The sequence below is a fragment of the Phoenix dactylifera genome, chromosome 8, assembly GCF_051530095.1.
Source record: "Phoenix dactylifera cultivar Ajwa chromosome 8, Ajwa_hap1_PhDact_Kaust_v1.1, whole genome shotgun sequence".
NCBI classification, from domain to species: Eukaryota; Viridiplantae; Streptophyta; class Magnoliopsida; order Arecales; family Arecaceae; genus Phoenix; species Phoenix dactylifera.
The window spans coordinates 27,073,855-27,101,750 of record NC_143197.1 but is presented as its reverse complement, the minus strand read 5'-3'; the positions used below and the strand labels follow the sequence as shown (position 1 = coordinate 27,101,750).

At 45.8% G+C, this 27,896-nt stretch overlaps 1 protein-coding gene across 5 annotated transcripts; it reads left to right on the top strand.

Moving 5' to 3' along the window:
- Nucleotides 1–75: 75 nt before the first annotated feature.
- On the top strand, nt 76–26,506 carry LOC103709099 (uncharacterized). 5 transcript variants are annotated; one of them, XM_089925039.1, is made up of 6 exons: nt 76–520; nt 1,353–1,731; nt 1,844–1,978; nt 2,079–2,123; nt 3,577–7,281; nt 7,354–23,609. In XM_089925039.1, the coding sequence occupies exons 5-6, from the start codon at nt 5,923–5,925 to the stop codon at nt 8,134–8,136; spliced, it is 2,142 nt and encodes a 713-aa protein (XP_089781165.1). In that variant the 5' UTR covers nt 76–520; nt 1,353–1,731; nt 1,844–1,978; nt 2,079–2,123; nt 3,577–5,922; the 3' UTR covers nt 8,137–23,609. The 5 variants fall into 5 exon arrangements, 4 of the variants coding, with proteins under 4 accessions (XP_089781165.1, XP_089781163.1, XP_089781162.1 ...); XR_015968311.2 differs by having other exon boundaries at nt 85–520; nt 3,577–3,847; nt 21,998–26,506; XM_089925036.1 differs by having other exon boundaries at nt 77–520; nt 3,577–23,609.
- Nucleotides 26,507–27,896: the final 1,390 nt, after the last annotated feature.

Genomic DNA, 27,896 nt, shown 5'->3' with positions numbered 1-27,896 from the left:
GTTTAGGAAAGTGATGCCTTCGGCTGCTATCTACATGCAGGGTCGCCTAAGGCCCCGGCCCAAAAAAAAGGCCCACGCCCACCGAACTCCCCATAGCTACAGTGAGTCGCAGTAGGGCTGCCGGCTACGGGCCACCTCGACAGGACGTGGGAAAACCTACTCGCCGTCCACCGGTCTCAATCCCATCGCCCATCGGCCATGGCAAGCAGGAACCTATTCGGCAGCCTATTCCTTCGCCGCCCACCTACTTCCCCGTCTCCCAACGGACCCTTCCCTTCTCCGCAAGAAAACACCGGAGAACAGGGGGCTCCTTCCCATCTCCCTCACCCTCTCACAGTCACTAATAGTGATCAAACCCTCCCAGCTCTTTCTGATCCCTCCTTCCTCGTGCGCTCTTGGAAGAGGGGAGGGAAGAATCCTCCCGCGGCCCCGCCTGATAGACGAATCTGTGATTCTTGCTCGTTGAGTGGACTCTGAAACCGTAAAGGGATTCTTGGTGCTCGCCGCGCCTGCCTCGCAGGTAAAGGGACTCGTCTCGCACTCTCGCTACTATTTTCTTCCCGATGATTTCTGATTCTCTTCGGAGTTCGTTACCTTTGAATCTTTGATCTGACGCCGAAATGGATCTTGAGCCGCGGACGAGTATGAATAATCTATATTTGCAGATATGTTGATGTGAATAATCTATATTTGCAGATATGTTGATGTTCAACATGTATGAGCATATTCTGGAAGCCTGGCTGTTTCTGTTACACTCATATTTGATGCCTAATTTTGATCATTCTTTTCATATACTCGAAGTTTTGTGAAATTCCTTTGGCTGAAGAGTTCTGGGACACATTAATTCCTTGTTTACATTTGTAATCATGTCCACATAATCTGACATGACTTCCTCTTTCTCTGTAATAAAATATTGAGGTTCTATTACTTTTTTTTTTTGTTTTGGTAATTTCCAAATTTTTTTCTTGAAGGTTTAAATGATGTTGTTTTTTTTTCCGGTTTACAATTTGTTAAATTTAAGTGCTAGGCTGGCTTGCTGGACTTTGACATATAGGAGTTGCTTCATTTGTATGTGTTCATATATACATCTCTTCATTTTATCTACAATCTATCATTCTCTTGCTGTTTTTTTCATATTGCTATTTATCAAACAAATGCATTCCTTAATAGTAAAAATTCAGAACTACTTATTATGTTATTTTTTCATCATTAAAAAAAAAAAAGGCCTTCTCTACTGAGTTCGCCTTAGGCCCCCAAATGCATTGGGCCGCCCCTGTCTGAATGCAACGATGATTTAAGATGCATTAGTGTATATCATTCCCCAAAGATTTCTTATATTTTTTGTTTTGCAGGTCGCACTATATTTTTTTTATTGACTGGTTGAAAGCCATAGTTAGAGCACCATCAGTTCTTTTCCCTGATCTCTAGCATCCGAAAGCTATTTGGACCAGCCACTGTTGCAGTCCCGCATGCTACACTGATGATAGACACAAGATCTATGTTCAGAATGGTTTGGCTTAGGTTTGATTGAAGGAACAAGTCCGATAGGCCAGCCATGTGCTGAACGTTTTGTATCAATGGAAGGATATGAACGATATATTTGGTTGCAGCCTCAAAGAGATCACAACCATACTCCATCCCAAATCCTCTCATAACAATGGTGTTCCATAATGTTTCTTGACTTTCCAAATCCATTCCAATAAGCATGCTAAGGACTTTTCTATCCATGAGGTATTCAGGCATATCATGATTACTGCAAGTGACTTAATTTCTATAACAAAGCCATTTAGTTCAAAGGTTACATGTTCACATATATTGCTATCTCTATTCTTTGCTCTTGCAGGACCATGCTGACAAGGTTTCACAGTAGTTTCTTACTTTCTAGGTCTCGAAAATGATACACCTGCTTTTGATGCTTCTGCACTTCAACTAATCGCTTGCAGATACACTCTTGTATTAGAGAGATCCTGTGCGATAGGTACAGCATTGTGGTTTGCTAGACACAGGTCCTCATCATGAGGACTAATAATATTCTTCATTTCCTGGCCAGATTGGTTAATATTTTCATATTTTTGCAGCAAAATATCTGCAACTGCCATATTACACTTGCAAGTGTCTCAAAAGTAAGGTTTTCTTTAAATATTTTAATCTTGATCTCTTTTATTGCTATATGCATAAATGCTATTTTGTCTTTCTGGTGCTGTGAATATGGACACCTTCTGTTGGACACTTCTTTAGCTTTGGTCTTGCTTCCTTTTCACCTGCTTTGCGACTTTTCGAGCAAACTTTGCAACAACTTTGACATAACCAAATTGATGCATCAGCTACAAGCCAGATTTCAGATCACATCTTTACATCATATACCAGATGTCATGACTTGAATCTTGTGATGTCATATTCCTGTATCAACTTTTTTGGTAGCTAATCCCATGGATGACCATTTCTACATTTCTTCAATGACAACTTACTTCTCAAGAAGCAGCATTCATTTTTATTTTTTCAAGAAGTGCTTCTGGGCTTGTCCATAACTGCTCTTGTTAGTTACCTGTAGCTGGTATTTAAAGATGAGTTGAATAGTATATTTCTTTGCATGTCTCTACTACTATTTCTAGTATCAGTTCTATGTGACCGTGGTTATCTGTTTTATGCCCAGATTTTTCCTAGTTCTACATTATCTGTTGTCAAATATTATCTTCATCTTACATACGTCATGTAAAATACTGCAATTCTGCAGAAGGACAGGTTTGTCCCATGAATTGCATCAAATTTATGGTTCTATTAACTCAAGGCTCTTTTCCTTAAGTATTGCTCATTTTTTTCTTCTCAATAAAACACAATGAAAAATATGTGCTTTGTTTTCCTGCCATTTCGGTAGACATGGCTTTGTAGTTTTGTTATCTAACATGAGTAGCTCTACAACATGGTTATCAGAAACCCAGTAAGAAAAGCTGCATTTGCATTTACATAATTTGTTGAATTCGACCTGGCTATAGTCTTATTGGTTGGCTTTGAAAAAAATATTATGCTTCTTCAAATTCAGTCATCTAATGACGTTGGCATGCTTCCTAATATTGGTATTGATTACTTAGGAAACGGTATTTTCATTTTTGTTTTTGATATATCACTTCTGTCTCCACACCATTATCATAGCATTAGAAGATTTTTTTGTAGTTCATTTAATGTGGTTAAATTACTGTTGCCAAGGTGCTACCCATAAAAATGTTATTTGTCTACTTCTTCCTGATTGTTGAAATGTTCAACAATTTTCTTGTTTGGAAATGAAGGGAATTTCTCTTGAATTAGTCATTACTTATTTTATACCTGTGTTGTAAATCATAACCCGCCATCACCATCATCATCCTCGTCATCCTCTCATCCCCTGATTAAATTGTCATTAGATGCATACACCTGGCTTTTTGGTTATGTGGTTAATGTGATATGTCCTAGAGAGAAACTTAATGAAAGTGTCTTTTTTTTTTTCTCATTTACAAGTATTGCTTCTCTCGCCATGTTAATGATCCTCGTTTTTATCATCACTGTTGGGAAAAGGCTCCTAATATTCTCTTCGCCTAATAGGTACCACATTTGTAGTTTAAAGTGCAACAGTTTCAAACATTATGATGTGGCTTCGTCTAATCATTGTGATAGGGCATCTTGTGCCACACACAAAGCAGCCAGCTGACTGGTTTAACCTCTGAAATTACATCCATTAGTTGTGTTTTTCGCACCAGGCTAATGGTGCTGCAGAAAAACTGGTGAAATGGGATGATGATCTGCTGCATCTGTCTATGTTCATCAAGATGTGGTGGTTCTTATAGTTCGTGGCTGAAATCTACGAGATGACGTGGTATGCATACTTTGAATGGTGTACATTGCCCCACCACATTTTCTTGTAAAAGTATTTTGTTTTTTTTTAGTTTCAGTTGTATATATGGAAACAGATTAGCATATTACTTTCTCATCTTAACATGCATGAGGTACATATTGTTGCTGTTCTCTATGTTCCATCATCCTCATTCCTTTATTCCTCTCAATCACTCCAGATGCCGCATTTGGACTCTTGTCATCAGTTCTTGTCAATTCCTACAAAACAGGAAAGATTATTTCTTCCTGATGGCTTAGAGTCTTGGACTCCTCTTTTGTTCGCAGACATCAAAGGGAAATCACCTTTGGTCTTTTTGCAGTTCAGCTTCAGCATAACATATCTTACTAATTCCACAGTCATTTTTAATATTATCTTGGACTGGTTGGTATATGTATCTGTTGCTGGAAATTGGACCCGGGGGCCGCCGCGAAGCCGGGGAAGGAGGAGCTCCGCTGCTGCAGGGGGCGGACGGCGGTGCGCCGGCCGGCTGCGTCCTCCGCCGCGGGGGGTGTGCAAGTCCGAAGAGGGGTGGTGCGTCCAGTCCTGTCCTGTCCTGCAAAAAAGCCGGTGGCCGGGCTCCCCGGCGCCGGCCCTCCGATGCCTAAGTCAGAGGGGGCAAGTATGTGGAGAGAGCAGGGAAGAGAGTATGTGGAGAAGACAGAGAGAGCTTCGGGTTTTTCCTCCCGTTTTGGTCCCCCTTTCCTCTTCCCCCCAGGTTTCCTTTTATAGGAGGATTCGGTTACCTGGGAGGTGACATGAGGTTTGTCCTGTTATGTGATAATTGGGCACGATTTGGCCCATTAATGGCGTGGTGGAAAATAAGGCCGAATCAGACCGGAACCAGGGAGTTGTCACGGTCGATCGGACCTGTTGGAGTGGTTGAACCGCCGGCCGTAGCGGGCCTGGGGTTTGTGGATGGTAAGTGCATTTATTACCGAATGAACCGGCGGTCAGGTAGAGCCATGCGCTCTGATGGTTCAGTGATCCGGAGATCGTCTTGGGCCGTGTTCATTAAATGACTGAGTGCATCGGAGACTTGAGAGAGTCTCGTGCATTAATGGCAGGTCGTGCCGAATACCTGCGAAGATCTTATGCCTTGATGGCTTGGAGATAGTGGCAGGTCGCAAGCCGTAGGAGTTGTCAGTCCCTTGGACTTTAGGCGGAGGTTGAACATTTGGTTAAGGCATCGGCTCGGCAAGAGTGCCGAGCCGAGCTGGTCGCCCAATAGGGCGCCCTGTGGCGGGGTTGCTTCAAGTACTCCTGGTCGGCGCCCTTTAGGCGAGCACCTTCTAGCAGAGCGCCTTGGCGCTGTCTTTGGTCGGCACTTTCTAACCGAGCAGCTTTGGGTGGGGCACCTCTTGGCGCGCGCTCTGGTCGACGCCCTCTAGTCGAGCGCCTTCCTGGTCGGCATCCTTTGGCCGAGCAGCTTTCCGGTCGGCGCTCTTCGGCCGAGTGGCTTTCCGGTCGGCACTTCTTGGCCGAGCGCCTTTGTGGATATATGACTTAGGGTTTTTCCCCTAACACTACCCCCCGACTTCCGAGCTCCAGTTGGCTATCAGCTGGAGCGCGGGAAGTAGCTTTAATTGGGTCATCACGAATTCCGAAAATTTTGATTTACTGTGCGTTTTGAATTATCGAACGCTTCGAGGAGCCTTTAATAGGCGGCGTCTCTTCTTTCCCGAAGAGCCTCATTATTGGGACACCTTTTGCGAAGCGTCCTCGCGTCGTGGGCTCATGATGGGGCCGCACGATCTTCGATTGCGGATGCCTTTCCGCACGATCCGATGGGGCGCTTCGACATTCGAAGCGCCAGCCCTAATTAAATGCGTCGTTCTGTCTTTTAGGCCGACACGTGTTATCATCTAACCAGGACGCAGCGCTTTCTTCGCTGATCCGGGCCGTTGGGGAGGTCTATATAAACTCTCCCCCGGCCCCCTGTCATCTTTCTATTGCCTTCTGCTTCCAGCTTCCTATTCTCCCAGCCTTCCTCAGACCGAAGTCCCTTTTCTCCGGCATCTTTCCCAGGTCCCCCTTCTTTTTGATTTCCCTCTCTTGTAATGGGTTCTTTGCCTAGCGAAGTAGTATCCACCATGAGTGTCCTGGAGGTCGAGATGACCGAAGGGTGGTTTTTCCCTCTTCACGGGTTCCATTTGGAACCCGCCAGGCGAAGGGATCGGGTAACCGATCCTCCGGTAGGCCGGATCGGAGTGCACTCGGAGTCACTCTGGGCCGGCCTCCGATTTCCTCTTCACAGCTTTGTGAATGAGTTGTTGGCGGTATGCCAGTTGGTCCCGGCGCAACTCACTCCAAACGCTTGGAGGGCAGTGATGGGTTTCCTATCACTGTGTTTACTACAGGGGATTCCTACCTCTGTCAACGTCTTCCGGCGACTTTTTATTTTTAAGTCGAACCCGGGAGACGGGGAGTGGCTCTACATCGCCCTCCGGGTGGGTCGTCCACTTTTTCATGGTGCCCCCTCATCCATTCATGGTTGGAAGGAGAAATTCTTCTTCCTGGGTTCCGAACGGTCCTGGGGGTTTGACCCCAGGTGGAGGCCGGCCCAACTTAAATCCATCAACAGGCTCCCCCAGCTTTCTCCGCGTGAGCAGGAGATCTTCGATACCATCCGCAGCCTTGGGGACGGGATTTTGCTGAACGGCCTCATTAGCGAGGACGCCCTGGTGAACGTGGGCTTGAGCTCGGCACGTCCTCAGGGTAAGGATAGTTACAGCAACTTCTTATTTCCTTATTGTTCTAATGTTCTAATTTTGCTCATCTTTGCAGACATCGCAAAAATGGTGACCAAGAGCGAAGTCCTTTACGCCCGCTTCCAAAAGAGGGCGGCTGAACTCTCAGGAGAACCGACCGAGCCGAGGAAGAAAGCAAAGACCTCGGCGAAGACCTCGACGACCACAACCGTTGAGGCGCGCGCTTCTCGCCCCGTGCGCCCTGAGGCTGGTCGGGGAGAGGGCGTGGGCTCTGGCGGAGCCACGATGGCACCTCCGTGTCCGGTGCCGATTTCGCAAGTCCCTGGTCGGCGGGAAGCTCCAAATTCCGACCAGGGAGGGAGGACCTCAGCAGATCTGGCGCTCGCATGCCCCACCTCTACCACGCAGCGGTCCGGTCAGCCATCTACTCGACCCCAATTCCCCAGCTCTGAGCCGGGGAATAGCCAAGAAGCAACGGGGTCGGCCGCACCCAGGCCAGCTGAGGCCGGTCTGGCGGGTCCTTCGGGTCCTCAGGAGCGGGTGCCTTACGCTCCTGGATGGGCTGTTTTCGAGGGCGACTCGGCCCTCGATAATGTACAAGTGGCGCGCGAAGTTCTTCGGGTCGCGCTGCTCCCGGCCGACCAGGCCAAAATTCGGTCCATGAACTACGGCGAGTTCATGGACTCCGCTATTTGCTCTTCCATCCGAGTAAGTCAGCTTTTATCTCTGTGCAAATTTGTGTTTCAGCTTAAAACTGTTTCTTACATGTCCCTCTTGCAGCGCCTCCACGAGACCGAGACGATGATTCACATCATCCAGGACTATCGGGACCGGGCCCGAAGGCATCAAAGGGGGCGCGAGGAGGCCGAAACAAAGTTCCTCGCGTCTGAGGCCGAGCAGAAAGTGCTTCAAGCGAAGCTAGGGGCGGCCGAAGACGAGGTTCGGACTCTGGTCGCCGAACTTGAAGAGGAGAAGGGCGCGCACTCTTTGACTAGGTCCGAAGTGCGCGCCGCGGAGGCCCGCCGGACGGAGGCCGAATCGTCGCTCGCTATACGCGAGCAGGAGGTGGGGGAGGCTCGAATAAAGGTCCGAGATCTCGAGATCCGTCTACTTGACGTGCAATCTCTGCTCGCGGATCGCGAAAGAGAAATAAAGATTTTGGAGCGGAAGGCCGCCTACCATGAGGCTCGGGAGAAGGAGGCCCGGGAGCAGGCCCAGGACGCCGTCAAGCTCTTCCGTGAATCGGAAGAGTTTCGCAACTTGATGGAAGAGGAAGGCGTCAATGGTCTCATCCAGGGCTTCAAGGACTTCCGCAATCAGTTGCGGCGGCTTCTCCCAGATTTCGACCTTAGCCTGCTTCAACCAGGCGCTGGGGTCGAAAACCCAGAAGCGGAGGCGGAGGTAGAGGTTCCAACCTCTGGCGGGACCGACCAGGAGGGTCAAGCTGAAGAAGGCGAGATCGTTCTCGAGGTCACCGAGGCAGCTCCTAAAGCCACCGTGGGGGCCTCGGCCGCAGAAGAGCCAGCTGTTCCTGAAGTCGCCGGGCCTGAGCCCTTTGTGTAGTTTCCCCTTTTTTCTATCTTCTTTTTCCTTTTGTAAGCCGGAGCGGCCTCTATACTTTGTTAAGGCCGGGTCCGAGCTCTTGTACTAGGCCTCCGGGCTTTTTGAAATGAATATTCATGTGTGGAAACTTGTCTATTGTAGCTTAAGTTTCTCTGCTCGGATCTATTTTAGGTTCCGAGGATATGGGCTCTAGGGCCTGAGCTTAAGTTTTGGCTTGCCGAGCTCCATTGCTCGGTTCTTCGACCAATGGTATAGCAACGCATAGATAATGTAAAAAACATTAAATAAATGGATACCTTGTACCGTATGCGTGCATGAGCCGAGGCGACTGAGGACGCTTCTCTGCTCGGACTCCGTTCTTCGAGGACGTCGGCAGAGAAATCCAGAAGCAGAGTAGATAATGTAAAAAACATTAAATAAATGGGTATCTTGTACCGTATGCGTCCATGCGCCGAGGCGACTGAGGACGCTTCTCTGCTCGGACTCCGTTCTTGTTCCGTATGCGTCCATGCGCCGAGGCGACTGAGGACGCTTCTCTGCTCGGACTCCGTTCTTCGAGGACGTCGGCAGAGAAATCCAGAAATGGAATAGATAATGTAAAAAATATTAAATAAATGGGTACCTTGTACCGTATGCGTCCATGCGCCGAGGCGACTGAGGACGCTTCTCTGCTCGGACTCCGTTCTTGTTCCGTATGCGTCCATGCGCCGAGGCGACTGAGGACGCTTCTCTGCTCGGACTCCGTTCTTCGAGGACGTCGGCAGAGAAATCCAGAAATGGAATAGATAATGTAAAAAATATTAAATAAATGGGTACCTTGTACCGTATGCGTCCATGCGCCGAGGCGACTGAGGACGCTTCTCTGCTCGGACTCCGTTCTTGTTCCGTATGCGTCCATGCGCCGAGGCGACTGAGGACGCTTCTCTGCTCGGACTCCATTCTTCGAGGACGTCGGCAGAGAAATCCAGAAATGGAATAGATAATGTAAAAAACATTAAATAAATGGGTACCTTGTACCGTATGCGTCCATGCGCCGAGGCGACTGAGGACGCTTCTCTGCTCGGACTCCGTTCTTGTTCCGTATGCGTCCATGCGCCGAGGCGACTGAGGACGCTTCTCTGCTCGGACTCCGTTCTTCGAGGACGTCGGCAGAGAAATCCAGAAATGGAATAGCGGGCCGAGCTCGTTGGCTGAAGCCGGTAAAGAATGAGCCGAGCTTGCTTGGCCAATAAAGACAACATCCCAACGTATCGGGGCATCCCGGCCGAGGTCGGGGTAGGAGCACGAGCCGAGCTCGTCCGGTCAGAGGACCGCTACTCAATAATCGATGGAGCACGAGCCGAGCTCGTCCGGTCAGAGGACCGCTACTCAATAGTCGATGGAGCACGAGCCGAGCTCGTCCGGTCAGAGAGGACCGCTACTCAATAATCGATGGAGCACGAGCCGAGCTCGTCCGGTCAGAGGACCGCTACTCAATAGTCGATGGAGCACGAGCCGAGCTCGTCCGGTCAGAGAGGACCGCTACTCAATAATCGATGGAGCACGAGCCGAGCTCGTCCGGTCAGAGGACCGCTACTCAATAGTCGATGGAGCACGAGCCGAGCTCGTCCGGTCAGAGAGGACCGCTACTCAATAATCGATGGAGCACGAGCCGAGCTCGTCCATGGAGAGCGCACCATAAACTCATGGACATCTTCAGGGAGTCCACGCAGGTACTCCATCATCCCGAGGTATCAGGGCATCCCAACCGTGGTTAGGGAAGAATAAACCTGATGCCATGAGATAATCAAGAAAATTGGTGAGCTCGGAATAAGTTCGCAATCCATCAGTTTACCGTGAAATGAAATTTATAGAGTGAAATTCATAAGATGAAATTTAATGGTTGAATGATGAGGGACCCCTTAGGGTTCTACTGGTGGTACACGCGGAGATTTTCAGAGCTCCAGCTCCGCGGAATGGGAGTCCCATCTAGAGACTCCAATTGATAAGCTCCGGGCCGGCGAATGCGCGTGACTCGGTATGGTCCTTCCCAATTCGGGGCCAGCTTCCCTCGCTCAGTTGGTCGGGAGGTTTCAGCTCTTCTTAGGACAAGGTCCCCTGGTCTGAAAGATTTGACTTTGACCCTGGCGTTGTAGTACTGAGCTGTCTTTTGTTGGTACCTCGCCATACGCACTCGGGCGACCTCCATTGTTTCCTCGATCAAGTCGAGGTTGCCTCTGAGCTGCGAAGAGTTGGAGCTAGCATCGTGGTGCTCGACTCTTGGAGAGGGGAGCCCAATCTCTAGTGGAATGACGGCCTCCGTCCGATATGTCAGGTTGAAGGGAGTCTCGCCGGTGGGGACGCGGAACGTAGTCCGGTAAGCCCACAGGACATTGTATAGGTCTTCGACCCATTGTCCTTTGGATTTGTCGAGCCTGGTTTTGAGACCCTGCAAAATAGTACGATTTGTTACCTCGGTTTCTCCGTTTGTCTGAGGATGCGCGACCGAGGTGAAGCGGTGGTCAATGCCAAGCTCGGAGCAGAACTCTCTGAAATGGATGTTGTCGAACTGGCGACCGTTGTCAGAGATAAGGATGCGGGGAAGCCCGAATCTGCAAATGATGGACTTCCAAACGAAATCCCGCATCTTCTGCTCGGTTATCCGGGCGAGGGGCTCAGCTTCCACCCACTTAGTGAAGTAGTCGATGGAGATGACCAGGAACTTCCTTTGCCCGATGGCCAGAGGAAATGGCCCGAGGATGTCAATTCCCCACTGGGCAAAAGGCCAAGGGGAGCTGATAGAAGTCAAAAGAGCCGAGGGCCGGCGCTGAACGTTGGCGTTCCTTTGGCACCGGTCGCATCTCTTGACGAAATCCATAGCATCCTTCTGGAGTGTCGGCCAATAATACCCTTGGCGCAGAATTTTATGGGCCAAGGCTCGTCCTCCCAGATGGTTTCCACAAATTCCTTCGTGGACTTCGCGCAGGGCATAATTAGCTTCCGTTGGGCGAAGGCATCTGAGAAGGGGAGAGGTGAAGGATTTCCGATAGAGCTTTCCCTCGTATAGTATGTATCGGGTGGCGAGGCGCTTGATTCGGCGAGTCTCTCGTACATCAGCAGGGAGAGTTTCGTCTTGCAGATAGCTGATGAGTCCATCCATCCAGCTTGGCTCGAGCTCGGTGCAGAGGGTCTGCTCGGTCTCGTCCGTGCTGGGCTTTTGGAGATATTCCAGGACTGCCCCTTTGGGAAGCTCGCTCATGCGAGAGGACGCCAGCTTTGATAGCTGGTCGGCCCTGAGATTCTCCGACCTGGCAATATGTTGGATGTGGAAAGAGTCCAAGGTCGAGGCGAGATCCCGTACCTTCTGGAGATACTTCTGCATGGTCGGGTCTCTAGCTTCGAAGTCGCCCACAATTTGGTTGACGACGAGCTGGGAATCACTGAAGGCCTTCAAGTCCTTCACTCCTAGCTCTTTGGCTAGCTTAAGCCCGGCGACGAGCGCTTCATACTCCGCCATATTATTGGAAGCAGGAAACTCGAGGCGCAGGGCCTGCTCGGCGACCACCCCCTCCGGGCTGGTGAGAATAAATCCTGCTCCACTACCCCCCGAGTTTGAAGAGCCATCGACATGTAGAGCCCATGTAAAACTCGGGGTCTGCTCCAGCGGTGGCTCAGGTTCAGGCTTGACCTCATCTGATATAGTGCACTCGGCCATAAAGTCTGCGAGTGCTTGTGCTTTGATCGCCTGTCTGGGCCGGTACTCAATGTCGAATTCCCCGAGCTCAATGGCCCATTTAGTGATCCGACCCGCACGATCCGATCTTTGCAGGATCTGCTTGATCGGCTGGTCAGTCAGCACGGCCACTGTGTGAGCTTGGAAGTAGGGTCGGAGCCTCCGAGCTGAGATGACCAAAGCATAGGCGGTCTTCTCAAGCTTGGAGTATCGGGTCTCAGCATCCCTTAAGACCCGGCTGGTGTAATACACCGGTTTCTGAAGTTTCCCCTCCTCTCGGACCAGGACCGAGCTTACTGCTACAGGGGAGACAGCTAAATACAAGTAGAGGAGCTCACCCTGTTGAGGCTTCGTGAGTAGGGGAGGGGAAGCCAGCAGGTGCTTGAGCTCTTCAAAAGATTGCTGGCACTCGTCCGACCACAAAAAGTTCTTCGGCTTCTTGAGGGCTGCAAAGAATGGAAGGCAGCGCTCGGCCGAGCGGGAGATAAACCTCCCGAGGGCTGCCACTCGGCCCGTGAGCCGCTGTACCTCCTTGACCGTCCTGGGAGGCGTCATCCTTTGGAGGGCTCGGATCTTCTCTGGATTGGCCTCGATTCCTCGTTGTGTAATGATGAAGCCGAGGAATTTGCCGGAGGTGACCCCGAATGCACATTTAGCTGGGTTGAGCTTCATCTGGTACTTTCGGAGTGTGGAGAATGCTTCATTGAGGTCGGCTATGCGGTCTTGCGCCGCCTTAATTTTCACCAGCATGTCATCCACGTAGACCTCCATGTTTCGGCCTATTTGGTCTTTGAAGATCCGGCTGACCAGCCTTTGATAAGTCGCCCCGGCATTTTTTAGACCGAATGGCATCACTTTGTAGCAGTAGGTTCCCCCGTCGGTGATGAAGGCTGTCTTTTCCTCGTCTTCTGGCGCCATGCGGATCTGGTTATATCCGGAAAAGGCGTCCATGAATGCCAGCAGCTCGTGACCCGAGGTGGAGTCCACGAGCTGGTCTATGCTAGGAAGTGGAAAGCTGTCCTTCGGGCAGGCTTTATTCAGGTCGGTGTAGTCCACGCACATACGCCACTTTCCGCTAGCTTTTTTGACGAGGACCACATTGGCGAGCCATTCCGGGTAGGATATCTCCCGGATGAAGCCGGCTTCAAGGAGCTTACCGACCTCCTCGGCTGCTGCTCGTTGTCGTTCAGGGGCGGCGCCTCGCTTCTTTTGTCGCACGGGCTTGCAGGTCGGCTTTACCTGAAGCCGGTGGACCATGACCTCCGGGTTTATTCCCGGCATGTCTATAGGCGACCAGGCGAAGACATCCATATTGTCCCGTAGAAGTTGACGAGGCGACTCCTCCCGTTTTCGCCAAGGCCAGAGCCGATCTGCACGGTTAGCCCGGGAAAGTTCTCTCGCAAGGAAACTTGAATTAACAACTCACCGGCTCTACCCGCTCTTTCTGGGGGTTGGCCCGTGCCTCCATAGCTTTAGTTGAGGGCTGGTCAGTCGTTGGGGCGGGCACCTCGGCTGGTCGTCTTGCCTCGTGGGTCGCTAGGTAGCATCGCCTTGCCACCATTTGGTCCCCTCGGACTTCACCGACTCCCTGGCTGGTGGGGAATCGCATCAGCAGGTGGTGAGTTGAGACCGCTGCTCGGAGGGCGTTGAGTCCTGGCCTTCCAAGGATGGCGTTGTAAACCGAGGGCAGGCGTATCACAAGGAAGCTCATACCCACGGTACTTTCACGAGGGGCGAGCCCGGCTGTGACCAGAAGGTCGATCTCGCCCTCTACTGGGACTGAATCCCCAGTGAATCCAACTAGCGGAGCATTCATCCTCCGTAGCTGTTCTTTTGTTATCCCCATTTTACAATAAGCATCAAAATACAAAACATTCGCCGAGCTTCCATTATCAACCAGGATGCGTTTTACATCAAATTTATTTATGATCATGGAGATGACCATGGCATCATCATGGGGAGTTTCGACTCCTTCTAGATCGTCGTCTGAGAAGGAGATAGCTTCAGATGTGCGCGGGCGCTTCGAGGAGGTTCCTTCCCCTGAGGCTTCTCCAGCCGAGGTCCCTCCTCGGATAGTGTTGATAACGCCGGCGATGGGCCTTGTTGGCATTGGAACCTTCAGGCTGTGCTCCTTCGGCTGGCTTCTTCCCTTCGCGCCGGCCTTGCACAAACCGATCGAGCACCCCTCGGCGAATGAGTGCTTCGATCTCATTTCGGAGCTGATAACAATCCTCGGTATCATGGCCGTGATCCCGGTGAAAACGGCAATACTTCCGGAGATCACGCCGGATTCTGGTGTCTGGCTTTGGAGGGGGGAGCCGGATGCAATCCCGATTCTCAATCTCCATGAGGATTTCAGCCCGAGGAGCATTGAGGGGAGTATACTTTTCATACCTCCCTTCAGGTGCACGGGCCTGCAGTGGGAACCTCGGGCGGAGTGACCTCTGCTGCGGCGGTCCTCTCAACCGGGGTGGACTCTTCGGGCGGGGCGGATTCTTAGCTTGTCGTGGAGACGAGCTTCTGGGTCGGCCGCGTTCCTCGCGGCGCCTCTTCTTGGGATTCTGCTCGGTTCCACCCCGCCTAACTGCCACGGCCTCTTCTGCCTTGGCATACTTCCGTGCCCGAGCGAACATTTCGGTAAGGTCCGCTGGAAAATTCTTCTCAATCGAGAAGAGGAATCTGTAGGACCGGGCTCCAGTCTTCAGCGCCGACATGGCGATTGACTGGTCAAGCTCCTGGACTTCCCATGTTGCGGCGGTGAACCGGTCCAGATATTCCTTGAAGGACTCTCCCTCCTTTTGTTTGATGTCGAGGAGGGAGTCGGATGTCCGCCGCTGGGGCTGGCTAGCGGCGAAGTTGCCGGCAAACTGTCTGCCGAGCTGCTCAAAGGAGGAGACAGTACTTGGCTTCAGCCCGGTGAACCAAAGCCGGGCTGGTCCTCGAAGTGTCGCCGGGAAAGCCTTGCACATCATGGCTTCCGAGGCTCCTTGTAGGGCCATCAAGACCCGGTAACTCTCCAGGTGGTCAAAGGGATCAGCCTTGCCGTTGTAAGGCTCCACCTGGGGCATTTTGAACCGGAGGGGAACCGGTTCATCTTCAATCTCCTGGGAGAAGGGCGACTTCGTATTGAACTCGAAGTCGCCGTTACGTCCCGATTTTCTCCCGTGGAGTGCCTGGATTTGGCGCTCCAGCTTTTCGACCTTCTTGTCGAGTTCATCATTCTGGAGGATCGCTACAGCGGTTCCTCTGGGTGCAGGTTGCCCTGGAACCGACTCGGCTTCTGAAGGCTGTGGCCAGCCTCCGTGATCTCTGACTGGGTGCTCTCTCCAGAGGGAGGCCTGGACTTGAGAGTCCTGACCTCGAAGAGGAAGCCCGCTAGTAGGGGGCCCCAGTTGAACTGGAGCCGGGGGAGGCGGTGCTGCTGGGATGCCCCTGGGTTGCAAGCTTTGAACGGCGGTAGCCAACGCCTGCACTTGCTGCACCAGGGCATCAAATTGTTCCGGTCGAACTTGAGGTGCTGGCTCAACCGGGGGTGATGAGTTCCGAACGGAACATTCTGGGCTTGGTGGAGGACGTCGAGAGGCGTTGGAAGCCCCTTTGCTTCTTAGCTTCATGGTAGCGAACTCAGGCCCTTCCTCTAGCGCCAACTGTTGCTGGAAATTGGACCCGGGGGCCGCCGCGAAGCCGGGGAAGGAGGAGCTCCGCTGCTGCAGGGGGCGGACGGCGGTGCGCCGGCCGGCTGCGTCCTCCGCCGCGGGGGGTGTGCAAGTCCGAAGAGGGGTGGTGCGTCCAGTCCTGTCCTGTCCTGCAAAAAAGCCGGTGGCCGGGCTCCCCGGCGCCGGCCCTCCGATGCCTAAGTCAGAGGGGGCAAGTATGTGGAGAGAGCAGGGAAGAGAGTATGTGGAGAAGACAGAGAGAGCTTCGGGTTTTTCCTCCCGTTTTGGTCCCCCTTTCCTCTTCCCCCCAGGTTCCCTTTTATAGGAGGATTCGGTTACCTGGGAGGTGACATGAGGTTTGTCCTGTTATGTGATAATTGGGCACGATTTGGCCCATTAATGGCGTGGTGGAAAATAAGGCCGAATCAGACCGGAACCAGGGAGTTGTCACGGTCGATCGGACCTGTTGGAGTGGTTGAACCGCCGGCCGTAGCGGGCCTGGGGTCTGTGGATGGTAAGTGCATTTATTACCGAATGAACCGGCGGTCAGGTAGAGCCATGCGCTCTGATGGTTCAGTGATCCGGAGATCGTCTTGGGCCGTGTTCATTAAATGACTGAGTGCATCGGAGACTTGAGAGAGTCTCGTGCATTAATGGCAGGTCGTGCCGAATACCTGCGAAGATCTTATGCCTTGATGGCTTGGAGATAGTGGCAGGTCGCAAGCCGTAGGAGTTGTCAGTCCCTTGGACTTTAGGCGGAGGTTGAACATTTGGTTAAGGCATCGGCTCGGCAAGAGTGCCGAGCCGAGCTGGTCGCCCAATGGGGCGCCCTGTGGCGGGGTTGCTTCAAGTACTCCTGGTCGGCGCCCTTTAGGCGAGCACCTTCTAGCAGAGCGCCTTGGCGCTGTCTTTGGTCGGCACTTTCTAACCGAGCAGCTTTGGGTGGGGCACCTCTTGGCGCGCGCTCTGGTCGACGCCCTCTAGTCGAGCGCCTTCCTGGTCGGCATCCTTTGGCCGAGCAGCTTTCCGGTCGGCGCTCTTCGGCCGAGTGGCTTTCCGGTCGGCACTTCTTGGCCGAGCGCCTCTGTGGATATATGACTTAGGGTTTTTCCCCTAACAGTATCTATATCCTTTTCTCCTTATAGTTGCAACATTTCTGTTAACCAACTAAATAAACATTGCAACCAGCACTTGTACGAATGGCAACATGATATCAACTATCATCGCTAGCTCCTGTCAGGCTCGGTAACATTATATGGAGATGAACACTCAGAATATTTTGTGCTAATAAATTGAAGTTTCAACACTTTAGGATAATACAACACACAGTATAAAGGGAACCTTCCTAGAGTCCCACTTATTTCCTAAGAGTTGAGAGGCCTTTTGTTCATAGCAAGGGAATTGCAAACAAGGCTCTCTGATAACACTGTTTTCTAACTATGGATAACTGGCCAAAAGGCAACAAAGTTATCAAATGATCAAAAGAGAACTGATGCATACATTTTATTTCTCAGCCTTTCTTGTGGGTGCTTGAAAGGGGTCTAGATAAAAATGGCAGATGAAACTTGTCTTTGACAATTGGATGGACAGGGCTTAATAAAATGATAGAAAAAGAATCATCATGTTTCACCTAGCTCTTATTCAGCTCGTATCTATCAAAGACATAGATTTATAGCAAAAGAAGTCCTTTTTTGACTGCACTAATTGTTTGAGTCAACAAGGATGGTTTACAGCTGGACTAGTGGCTCTGAGAAAGAGAAGAAGGAAAGCCAAACTTTTCAACTGATAGCTGCAGGGCTGTTGAGGGTGTCTTTTGAAGAGGCTTGCATGCCATGGAATTTTTACTTTTAGCGACCATGATGTCTATATTTTTTGTTAAGGGAGCTAATCATTTCAAAAGGAGAGAAGCTAATGTTCATATTTTGTGAAATTGTGGATCCTAGATTGTACTGTCCATGCTTGGAAGGGCTATACGATGTAAGGGCAGGAAGAGATAAGACCTTTCAGGAGCTATTCGATTGCTCATTTTGTGAAAATGGTTAACCATAAACTTAAATTGTTTAGATATGTACACGGCCTGTGGGTTTTTGTAGGATTTATAAAGGCAAAAAGGTATAGGCCTTGAAATATTGGAAGCTAATATTTCGTAAAGCAAATCATGGGGCAGTTAATGTTTTCTGTTATAAGGCAAGAAACTTCTTTGCCATGTGCATTATGATATATCATTTACAACTTCAAATCTTGCTCAGTTTAATGTCGCGTTAGCCCATATAACTCATGCAGAGTTGGTGAAGCCAAAAGCCCCTATTCTTTACAAATGAATCACTTTCTCTTGTCATTTTGAGATTCAACAATCAGGGTTGATCTAAGGGCTGTTATGACCTGCTGGCCTTTTGATACCGCTTGGATCAATTTGCAATCCAATGGAAGTGGGAGAAAAGATAAGATAAATTTCTTGTGCAAGGAGGAAGATAACTTTCATTCAAATACTTGGATGCCTTCTCATTACAATTCATGACTATTTATAGGCAAGTTATGGGTAACATGAAAAGACAAAAGAAAATGAAAGATCAAAAGTCACCTTAATATGGGTAACTCACACAATAAAAGACATCAAAACCAACTAAATTCTCTTAGGGAATTTAAAAGGTCAAAAGACACCTGCCTCTTGAAATACCTATAACTTTCCAACCATAACTCGGATTTTAATGTTCTTAGGCTTGTTGGAAAGAAGAGAAAGAGACCTGAAACCTTTATGTTAATAACTTTTCTAAATTCGGCCATTTAATACTCTGAAAATGGCATGCAAGTTGTCTGATGTTCATGCACCTGCATCATACTCCCCCGGTTGAAGCTCAACTCGTCTTCGAGTTGTCCAATGCCTCTTCTTTATCATGATATGGAATTAGATCAGAAATATTGAAGGTAGCAGAAACTCCATAGTCATCAGGAAGTTCAATTTGATAGGCATTTTCTCCAATACGCTTAAGAACTCGAAATGGTCCATCAGCACGATCTTGTAATTTGCTATATCTTCCATGGGGGAATCGTTCTTTACGAAGATGAATCCATACAAGGTCGCCTTCTTTAAATGATGCCGAGCGTCGATACTTATCAGCTCTCTCCTTAAACTTTTGATTGCTCTTCTCAATCTTGGATCGAACTTGCTCATGCATCTTTTTGATTTCATTAGCTCTTGCTTCTGCATCACCGCTAAATCGAACAACATGAGGAAGGGGAGCTAGATCAAGGGGGCCATTAGGATTGCACCCATAGACGATCTCAAAAGGACTAGCACCGGTAGTAGAACTACTTGAGCGGTTGTATGCAAACTCCGCTTGAGGAAGAATTAAGTCCCATTGCTTCTTGTTATTGCCCAAATAACTTCGAATAAGATTGCCAAGGCTTCGATTCACCACTTCCGTTTGACCATCGGTTTGTGGATGATGAGAAGAACTGAACTGAAGTTTGGTGCCCAATTTCGCCCATAAAGTCCGCCAAAAGTGTCCTACAAATTTTGAATCTCGGTCCGAAGTGAAAGTCTTTGGAATGCCATGAAGTTTGACAATCTCTCGAAAATAAAGATCAGCAATTTTAGATGCATCATAGGTCTTCTCGCAAGGTACAAAATGTGCCATTTTAGAGAATCGATCAACAATCACCATGATCGAATCCTTTCCACGTTGAGTGCGAGGAAGACCAAGAACGAAATCAATACTTACATCCTCCCATGGAGCTTGAGGTATAGGAAGAGGAGTATAAAGGCCGGTGTTTTGAGCTCGGCTTTTGGCAATATGGCATGTTCGACATAAGTTGACATGTCTCTCTAAATTCTCTTAGGGAATTTAAAAGGTCAAAAGACACCTGCCTCTTGAAATACCTATAACTTTCCAACCATAACTCGGATTTTAATGTTCTTAGGCTTGTTGGAAAGAAGAGAAAGAGACCTGAAACCTTTATGTTAATAACTTTTCTAAATTCGGCCATTTAATACTCTGAAAATGGCATGCAAGTTGTCTGATGTTCATGCACCTGCATCACCTTTTCACCTGAGAAAGTTGAAATGGGATTGGGAGAAGAGGAGGAGGAGGGGGGGGGGGAGAGTTTTGAAGAAATGAAGTGGCCAATCTTCTAGGTTTCTCTTGGAGCATTGGAAAACTTATTCAAGAAGGTTTGTTATCCTTGAGGACTGTTTTGTGCCTTATTTTTCTCGATGTTGGAGCCAAAAGGAATAGTATGCACTGTCATGTTCAGATTTTGAGGTGATATGTCCCTTGTATCTCTGCCATCCCTTCTTGTGGTGAGTGAAACTACATTTATATTGTTCTCCTGTGGATGTTATAAGACTTGGTTTTGGCTGAACCAAATTAATCCTTGTCTCTGTTCATGGTTTGTTGTTCTTTTGTGAGTCCCTTCTTTTTTCTTGTTGTACTGCCCATTCATGAGAATCCAAGGTTTGTAGATTTATTTGGAGAATGGCATGTTTGTCCGCCAAATCTTTGTAGAAAGCCTGCATAACTGTTATTTGTGCATTGTGTTTCAAATCAAGGAAACTTAAGTTCAACCTAGGAAACCAAGTTGTCTCTCATTTCATGCGATATCTATCAGTAGCAAACTCGTGGTCTTCCTTCTAGGCCAATCTCTTTTCTTATCTGTTGTTAAGTTCCATATGCATGATTTCATTTTCCAGTGGCATATATGAAGATAAAAGCCTAGGCTAAGAACAAACTACCAATTGAAATGTAACTGAGATGTCAAATTTATCTTCCTAAGTTAAATGTTTATGTTTTTAGTTTATGCAGAGTTGGAGGAGATGGATCATGTTTTAGAAAGTGCTTTGTTTTAAAAGTTGCAAAAAGTACTTTCTAAAGGCAACACCAAACACACCCTAAGTTTCATTTTTTGAGCTTCTTTCATAATTGTCTGTCAACCTAACCTCAACCCTACACTGCGTTTGTCTGGGACTGGGACTTGCATTGCTGGTGTCTCTCACGAGGCATTCTTTTTCTTGTTTAATGAGATGATCAAGTGATGCTCTCCAAGTATTATTCTACTTCAAAGTTTTCTGAATTAATTAGATTCAATTTTGTGTGTCAGTTGTTCCAGAAAACAATATTTCATAGTCGCTCTTTGTTCTCGGCATGTGATTCCTGTTGTCCTGTTATTTCATTGCTTTCAGGATATGTTTCATGGTCTATGTCTACGACTTATACATAGTTGGGTTGACATTTTATGGTTCTGGGCTCCTAGAAAATCTTCGATATCTTTTAAAGTACTTTATTTTTGTGTATTTTGAAGGCAAATTCTTAGCTCTTTATTAAAAATTCAAGGGGATTTGCCTGAGTGCCTTCTCATACTGATGTATACATTTATATGCCATCCTTGTCCTTCGATTACCTCCATTTGTCATGTCCATTGAGTGTTTAAGCATCTTATTCATTCTTTTCCCCTCTTTTTTTTTAAGGTGCAATTCTTTTTCCCCTCCTACTTCCTCTCATGTGAAACAAGAATGACCCATTCTGATGGCTTGCTATCATGTCCATGAAAGAGAGCCACTTTGTGGTTACTAAAATTAAATAAGAAGAGACCCTGATTGAATAACTTAGGTTCCTAACATGGGATAGTGATGACATGGAATGACAGGCCAAAGATAATCCTGTTTTCATATTGTCAAGAGGCGAGTGAGGGAGTCATCCACCATTAGCCTTTATTGTAGGTGCTTCCCAGTACATAAAAAAAAGAAGATGGGGCCCTGACACTTGGATGGAGTTCAAGTTTTTACTTCCATTTAATTAAAGTTAAGCATTGCCTCAACTAGGCCTTTAGAATCTGTGACTCTCGATGTTAGAAAGGTTGATGATATGTGGAGATGAGGAGGAAGCTAAGCTTATTAACTAATAGTTATATGATTGTGAAGAGTCTTGCTGATTGGTGATTAATTATCTTCAGTTGCTATGAGGTCTAAACTTTCGTATAACAAGGGATTTGACTTAATCCAGATCAAGAAGGGAAATACCAAGAAGCAAATTGATTCAGGTCTATGATCCTAAGTTACTTGTTTCTGTCCATGGTTAGATAGCTATTTATGGTGATGCAGCCAACCTTGTTTCAAGCAGGAGGGGGTAGGTAGGGGAGTTGCCCCATTTGTGAGATTTCATTAGCTTAAAATTAAGTGTGGGTATTTTAGTAGTCTGATATCTTTTATTCCTCTTTTGAATCTTTTCATATCTTAGATTAGGAGTTATGCGACCTAACAAAGCAATTAGAAAGTTCTGAGGACCAAGCAATGCCTCAGAATGGTACTGTAAATTCCAACCAATATTTAATGTCTGATCTTTCATGCCCATTCCTTGCTTGTTTACTGATATGTTTACTTTTGCTCATTCACTAGTAGCATAGACAAACCAAAAGCCTAGAGTAAACAAAACACAGCCAATACATAATTCTTGAACTGTTCAAAATTGTTCCTGAAAATGTTCTTATGTTTTTTTAGGGTAGAAAAACTTGGAGGAAATGGATTTCATGGTCCAAGACACTATTGCAGGGTTTACAATCTTCTCTAATGGCGTGAACTGAGACCCAATTGTCCATTGCCCATTATTGTTTCCTTCTGTCTATCAAAGATCTTTATACCAAATTACTTTCATCATTTTGATAATTTGTAATAATCATCATTTATTATATTTTTATATAGAATTACCAATTATTTTGGGCTTTAAATTCTCTAATTGAAATGGAAAGATTTTCCTACACAATGGGATACCTGTTCTCATCCCTTTCATATACATAGAGAAACACTTATTATGTGCTAGAGAAACTCTATCTATCATGTGGTGAATGAGATTGAATTTCTCTTTGAATTGCAAATCCTCTATAACACTCAGACCTGATACTGCCAAGCAAGGTCATTCTTTGCAGGTACAATTTCAGTTCAGGCGGGATCAAAACCAACAGTGGGTGGTTGGTCTGACTTAATGGGGCAGTCTAGTTTCTAGCTTAATAGTCATACCAATGTTATCGTTAGCTCATATGATGGTTACCTTTTTGTTTTCTTCTCTTCTCCTTGATCAGTTAGCCTGAGAGGCCAGTATGTTACGATCTTTTTTTACAACTCCTGGAGATAGCTAGACTACAATATATGTGACCTTTATTTGTTACTTTGCCAATGTGGCACTTTTCTTCTACACACAAAAGTCAACATTTATGGCCTGTCCTGATGAGAGAAGAACTTTATTCATGGAGCCACGTTTGGAGTCCAAGAAGCTTTTTCAACCATTTACCTATTTCACTGGGTCCTTAGGGATATCCTCAAAAACTTCATTGCTTTCTCTCTGTAGCTAGATTTGCCAACGATAAGTGAGTTAAATTATTTCCTGAAACCATTCCCTTGGCAGACTCCATATTCCAAAGCCATCCCACAAACTAGCATTTCATCTGTCTCCAACTATTGTGCATATCTTGGATTTTCCGCTTGTAATCTCTTCCTTGTGACTAGTAATCTGGCATATCAATTCACTAATGGAACTAATTTGACCTACTGCTCACACTGGTTTTTTCGTAGTATATTCTGCCATGTTTCCCATTCTAATTCCTTGTTCTTCATCTACTTCTGATCCATCAATATCCAGTTACTCTGATGAATTATGAACCTGCATGATCTCAACCATTGCATATGAAAAGATTTGGCATTTTAGACATTCCAATAATGTCTCCAAGATTTTCTCTTAGTTCTGAGTTCTAATTATTACCAAAATGTAACTGCTCCTGCCCTACACAAGAACATGTAAGCTTGCATCATTCTTAACAGTAATAGGACTTTCACATGAAAATCAAAATTTGATAGTTAATATTTGTTATTAGCTATGTACAGTATCCGGCATTCTTCCGAGCTGTCTGCCACAACTCATGCTTGTTGCAGTTTTACCAAATTGATTGTCCATATGACTTTGCTCTGATTCTCTCCTCTTTGTCTTTTCCACTCATTTGAATTTAGACAAGGTTGACATCTATAGATGGGTTGGCAGGCTAGAAGGTACTAGTTGCATCTTTAAAACATCTAAAGTTTAATGCTTATGATCAATCTAATCTGAATCCATTTTCAGCAGGACTTCAGGCAGGGGGCAAAGGAAAACATATATGATCTAAAGGGGCAGTTAGATAAATACGTGATGCAAATCAAGTCTACTGCCTGCTGCAAGTTATAATGCTTATGACCAGATATTTATTCTTTTTGCTCATAAAAATGATTAGGTGTGTAATACTGAAACAACTATTGTTTGTCCTTATTATATTTATTTGATTTTAACTTATTGTCTCAGTTGTTTTAAAAAAACAATATCCCCATCAAATTTCCTTGACCTTTGGACTCTTCTGCACTTCCATCATCAAAAACAAGATGTCTATGTACAAGTTTATTTCTCTGCTGTTAGATCGGTACTTTTTGTGGAACTGTTGATCTGGGGTTAATTGTTCATATCCTGAAACGTTTCAGGTTTCTGTTCTGAAAATTGAAGTATTTGAATTTCCATGAGTACCTCAGCTGCATGAATACAATCTTGTGCTACCTTTGCTCCTTCCATCACCATAATCATCCTTGTTGTTCTCAGTCCATATGTGAACGGTAGATATCAATTACCTTTTTCTTGTTGCTTGAGTTCGACTTTTCTAGAAATATGAACATGGTGATCTACAAAATGTTATTTTTCAACTCAGTAAATCTCATTAATGCTATCTCATGGTTTTCTTTGTAATCATTGTCAAAGAGACTGGAATCTCATGGTTTTCCTTGTAATCATTGTCAGAGACTGGAATCTCATGGTTTTCAGCTTTGCCTCTTTTGATCTTGTTTTCCATTTTTCATTTGTACCATTTCATATTATCTGTCCAATGGTGGCAACTTGGTCGCCATTGCTTGAAAAGACCAGAATCTGTAATCTTGTACATTCTTGTGGTGGGTGCTGCATTTGTATCATTAAAAAAATACCTTTGACCACTACGATAGAACCTCTCAACTGTATGATCTAAAGCAACTAATGGCTACTGTGATGGAACCTCTCAACACAAGAACATCTGCGAAACTCCATATCAACTTATTTTGGAGATTGGCTAACAAATAACGATAGACCCAAAAGCTATGAGAATCAATTCTTTTAACTGTTAGGATAAAGTTCCAACAACTGCAAGATAATAGGAAAAAGAGACATCACAACGGACCCACTTGTGTTTCAACTGCCTCCATTTATACCAAGAAAGATACAAGGTGCATAATTGATAATCTTCTGATTAAACAAATGAGATATACCCGCCAAAACGTAATCCCCAAGAATTCTGCTTTCTAACTCTGGATACTGATAACATTGGCATAATTGATTTAAAGAAACCATATCACTAGAAATTAATTAAAGACGATGTCTATTTTATAGCCTTTCTTATGGGTGCTTGGAAAAGCGGCAGGACATAGGTGGAGAAGCTAAATTGCACTTCAACATTTGGATGGTCAGAGTTTAACATGGTAATGGAGATTCCCATGCTCGCATTGCTTTTCTTTATCTTAACTTCTTCTTTTTTTTCTTTTCCTTTTTTTTGGTGTGTGCGCGCATGGCGCAGCCTCATTTCAAGTCTCTTTTATTTATGTGCCTTTGTTTTGAGTCAACAAAGGCTGCATCTTTGCTGGATTAGTGACTTGTGGCAAAGTGATAGGAAAGCCATCCATTTTAGCTTAACAAGTAGCTCTAAAAGTACTTTAAAACGAAGCAGCTCTAAAGGTTGTTGGTGTCCTCTGTAGTTCTGTGCAAATGGCTCGAGTAGATCCCATACTTGTAGTGACTATGATGTGCTTTATTTAAGTAGGCAAATGTTTTAGCTGATGATTATGGTTAATTGTAACAGTTCAGGGGACCCAGATTCCTTAAGAATTGGTTGTGATATTCCTTTCTATCAGTTTATATAGTGTGAAAATTACTACTTGTCTTGTGCTAAAGTTACCTAAGTAGTTGTTATATGTAACTCATTTATCATCATTACAATCCAAATATACTAGTGTGCTTGTTTAGTTCTGTGCTATCAAAGTTATCTACCTAGCCTGAATTAAAAAACGTCCCTGCAACTATGGATGATTAGAGGAACACATTCATGCACATATACACATGCACAGAAGGATGTAGAGATGCAGTATGTTTCATGTTCTCTCTAATCAATATTCATCATCATTCTCTCTCATTTTCCATTACCAACTTAATTTCTTTGTTAAAAGATCATCATTCTCATCATGACATATGCTCATAAATGTTGGGTACAAACTGGCTCAAAAAACTCATGATGGAACACCAATTATTCTTGAGCATCATATATTTTCTATATATCTCTCTCATCAAAAATATCTCAACCTCTATTATTGCAATATCATCTTATAATGTGCTCCACATTTTAAACAAGCTAAGAACCATTGTGATAGGAACATCACAAAAAGGGTCTCAGCGACCACTGACCTTTATAATGCATGAACAACATTGTTCAGAGATGCTTACAGAATGAAATCTATTTGCCCAATGGAGTGATGTTCCAACAACTTCAAATGCCTTGAAACAAAGAGAGTAACTAACAATATATCGACTTAAATGTATCAGCATAAACTAATACAAATGAAAGGATAGCCTTTACCAGTCAACTTTCCTTTGTTTATAATTGGAATAGATACCATGGCAAAATACTGTAAACAAAAAGCAGTGCAAGACAAGCTTTCTTCTGACATTTGGATGGACATGGTTGAAAATTATGACATAAACAACAATGCTTAATATTATCTAGTACGAATTATATCTTATCAAGGCTTGAGTCTGCCTAAACTGAAGTCCTTTAAGTATGCATGTCTCCTTTGGAGTCAACAAAGGCGGTGATTTGTAATGGACTAGCGACTGCCGAAAATGAGATAAAGGACGACTAAGCTCTTGGATTGGTGACTGTCTTTTTGAGCACGACTATGGTGTGCAATCTTCTTTTTTTTTTTAATATCTAGTACAAATGAAGAGAGGAGAAAACAGGGCACTGGCTTATATGCTATGAAAGTCTAAGATCCTAGTTTGTTTTGTTGGTCACTTAATTTTGTGATGATTGGTAACTGTACAAACTGGAAACCAATAAGGATTTAAGTGAGTCACAAACTTATAATGTCCATTTTCACTATGTTTTTTTCCAGAAAATTCTCTTCAGATTATTAGATCTTATGAAGCCCTTCCATCCATATGTAATGACTAGTTTTTTGCTTCTCTTTTTTTTTTTTTTTTTGCTAAGATGGATATATCATATAGAATGAGTACGAATATCGCTAAGAAAGTCAAAAAATAACAAATTCTAGGGCGCACCAGGCAGCTTCTTCTTTTTCGTCCGAAAAATGCTATCGGAGTGGTTAGCCATATATGGAGTCATCCAATTCGCTGCTCTATTAGCCTTTTCGTACATATGCTTCGCGTGGAAGGCCACGAGGGCTTGTTTTAGTACCTTATATTTTTTTTCTACACCGTTCTTTGATCTTGGGAAGATTTTTTTTTTTAAAAAAAAGTAGCCAGTCAGTACATCATCTTTTATCAGATGTACAGGTTAAAAAGAAGCCTCCACGTAAGTAGATGAGAAATCCCATACCCATCTTCTCGTTGCACAACTAGTGATGGATAAATATCGAAGGAAGCCGCTAAGATTTCTCAAGAATCAAACACCTTTAAAACTCCACGCCTTTGCCTTTCTCATCAAAATCTAGGCCCCACACATCCCTTTTTGTTATTACATATCGTCCTGCATGCTACTACGGAAAGATGAAAAACTAAAATGCCAACTCATGTTAGTTTTGAAACTACTCCACAAAAGCCAGGACCAAAATTGTTTTATTACCCCACGGTGGCTACCATATTACCAACTTGATAAAAAAAATAAATTGAAGCCAAATAGCTGTAAAATCAAAGTTCGCCGTATTGGTACCGGTCGGCGTACCGGCAGCAGCTCGGACCGGTTCCGTACCAATTTTAGATTCCACGTTGATCCAACGCTGATTCATACCGGTCCTGTACCGATCCCATAACAATAAGTTACCAGTACTGAATTTCACGCTAATCCGGTACCGGTCCCAGGTTGGACCGACACGGATCAGTATGGCAGATCATGTGTAAAATGATGGTCTCGGTTTACTAAAACTATTAGCATATTGTTTCAGCTCGCTGGAGACCACATTCTTTTTCTTAGAAAACAAAGTAACTAGACTAAATGGATTTAGTATAATCCCCCCTCCTCTATAGGAATCGTCTAAAAGGTAAATAGCTTTGGATGGATTCATACATAAAAGCTAACATATATGTTATGGATCTAATTTTTTTATTTAGGAATACATTGATCTTCTATGAAGG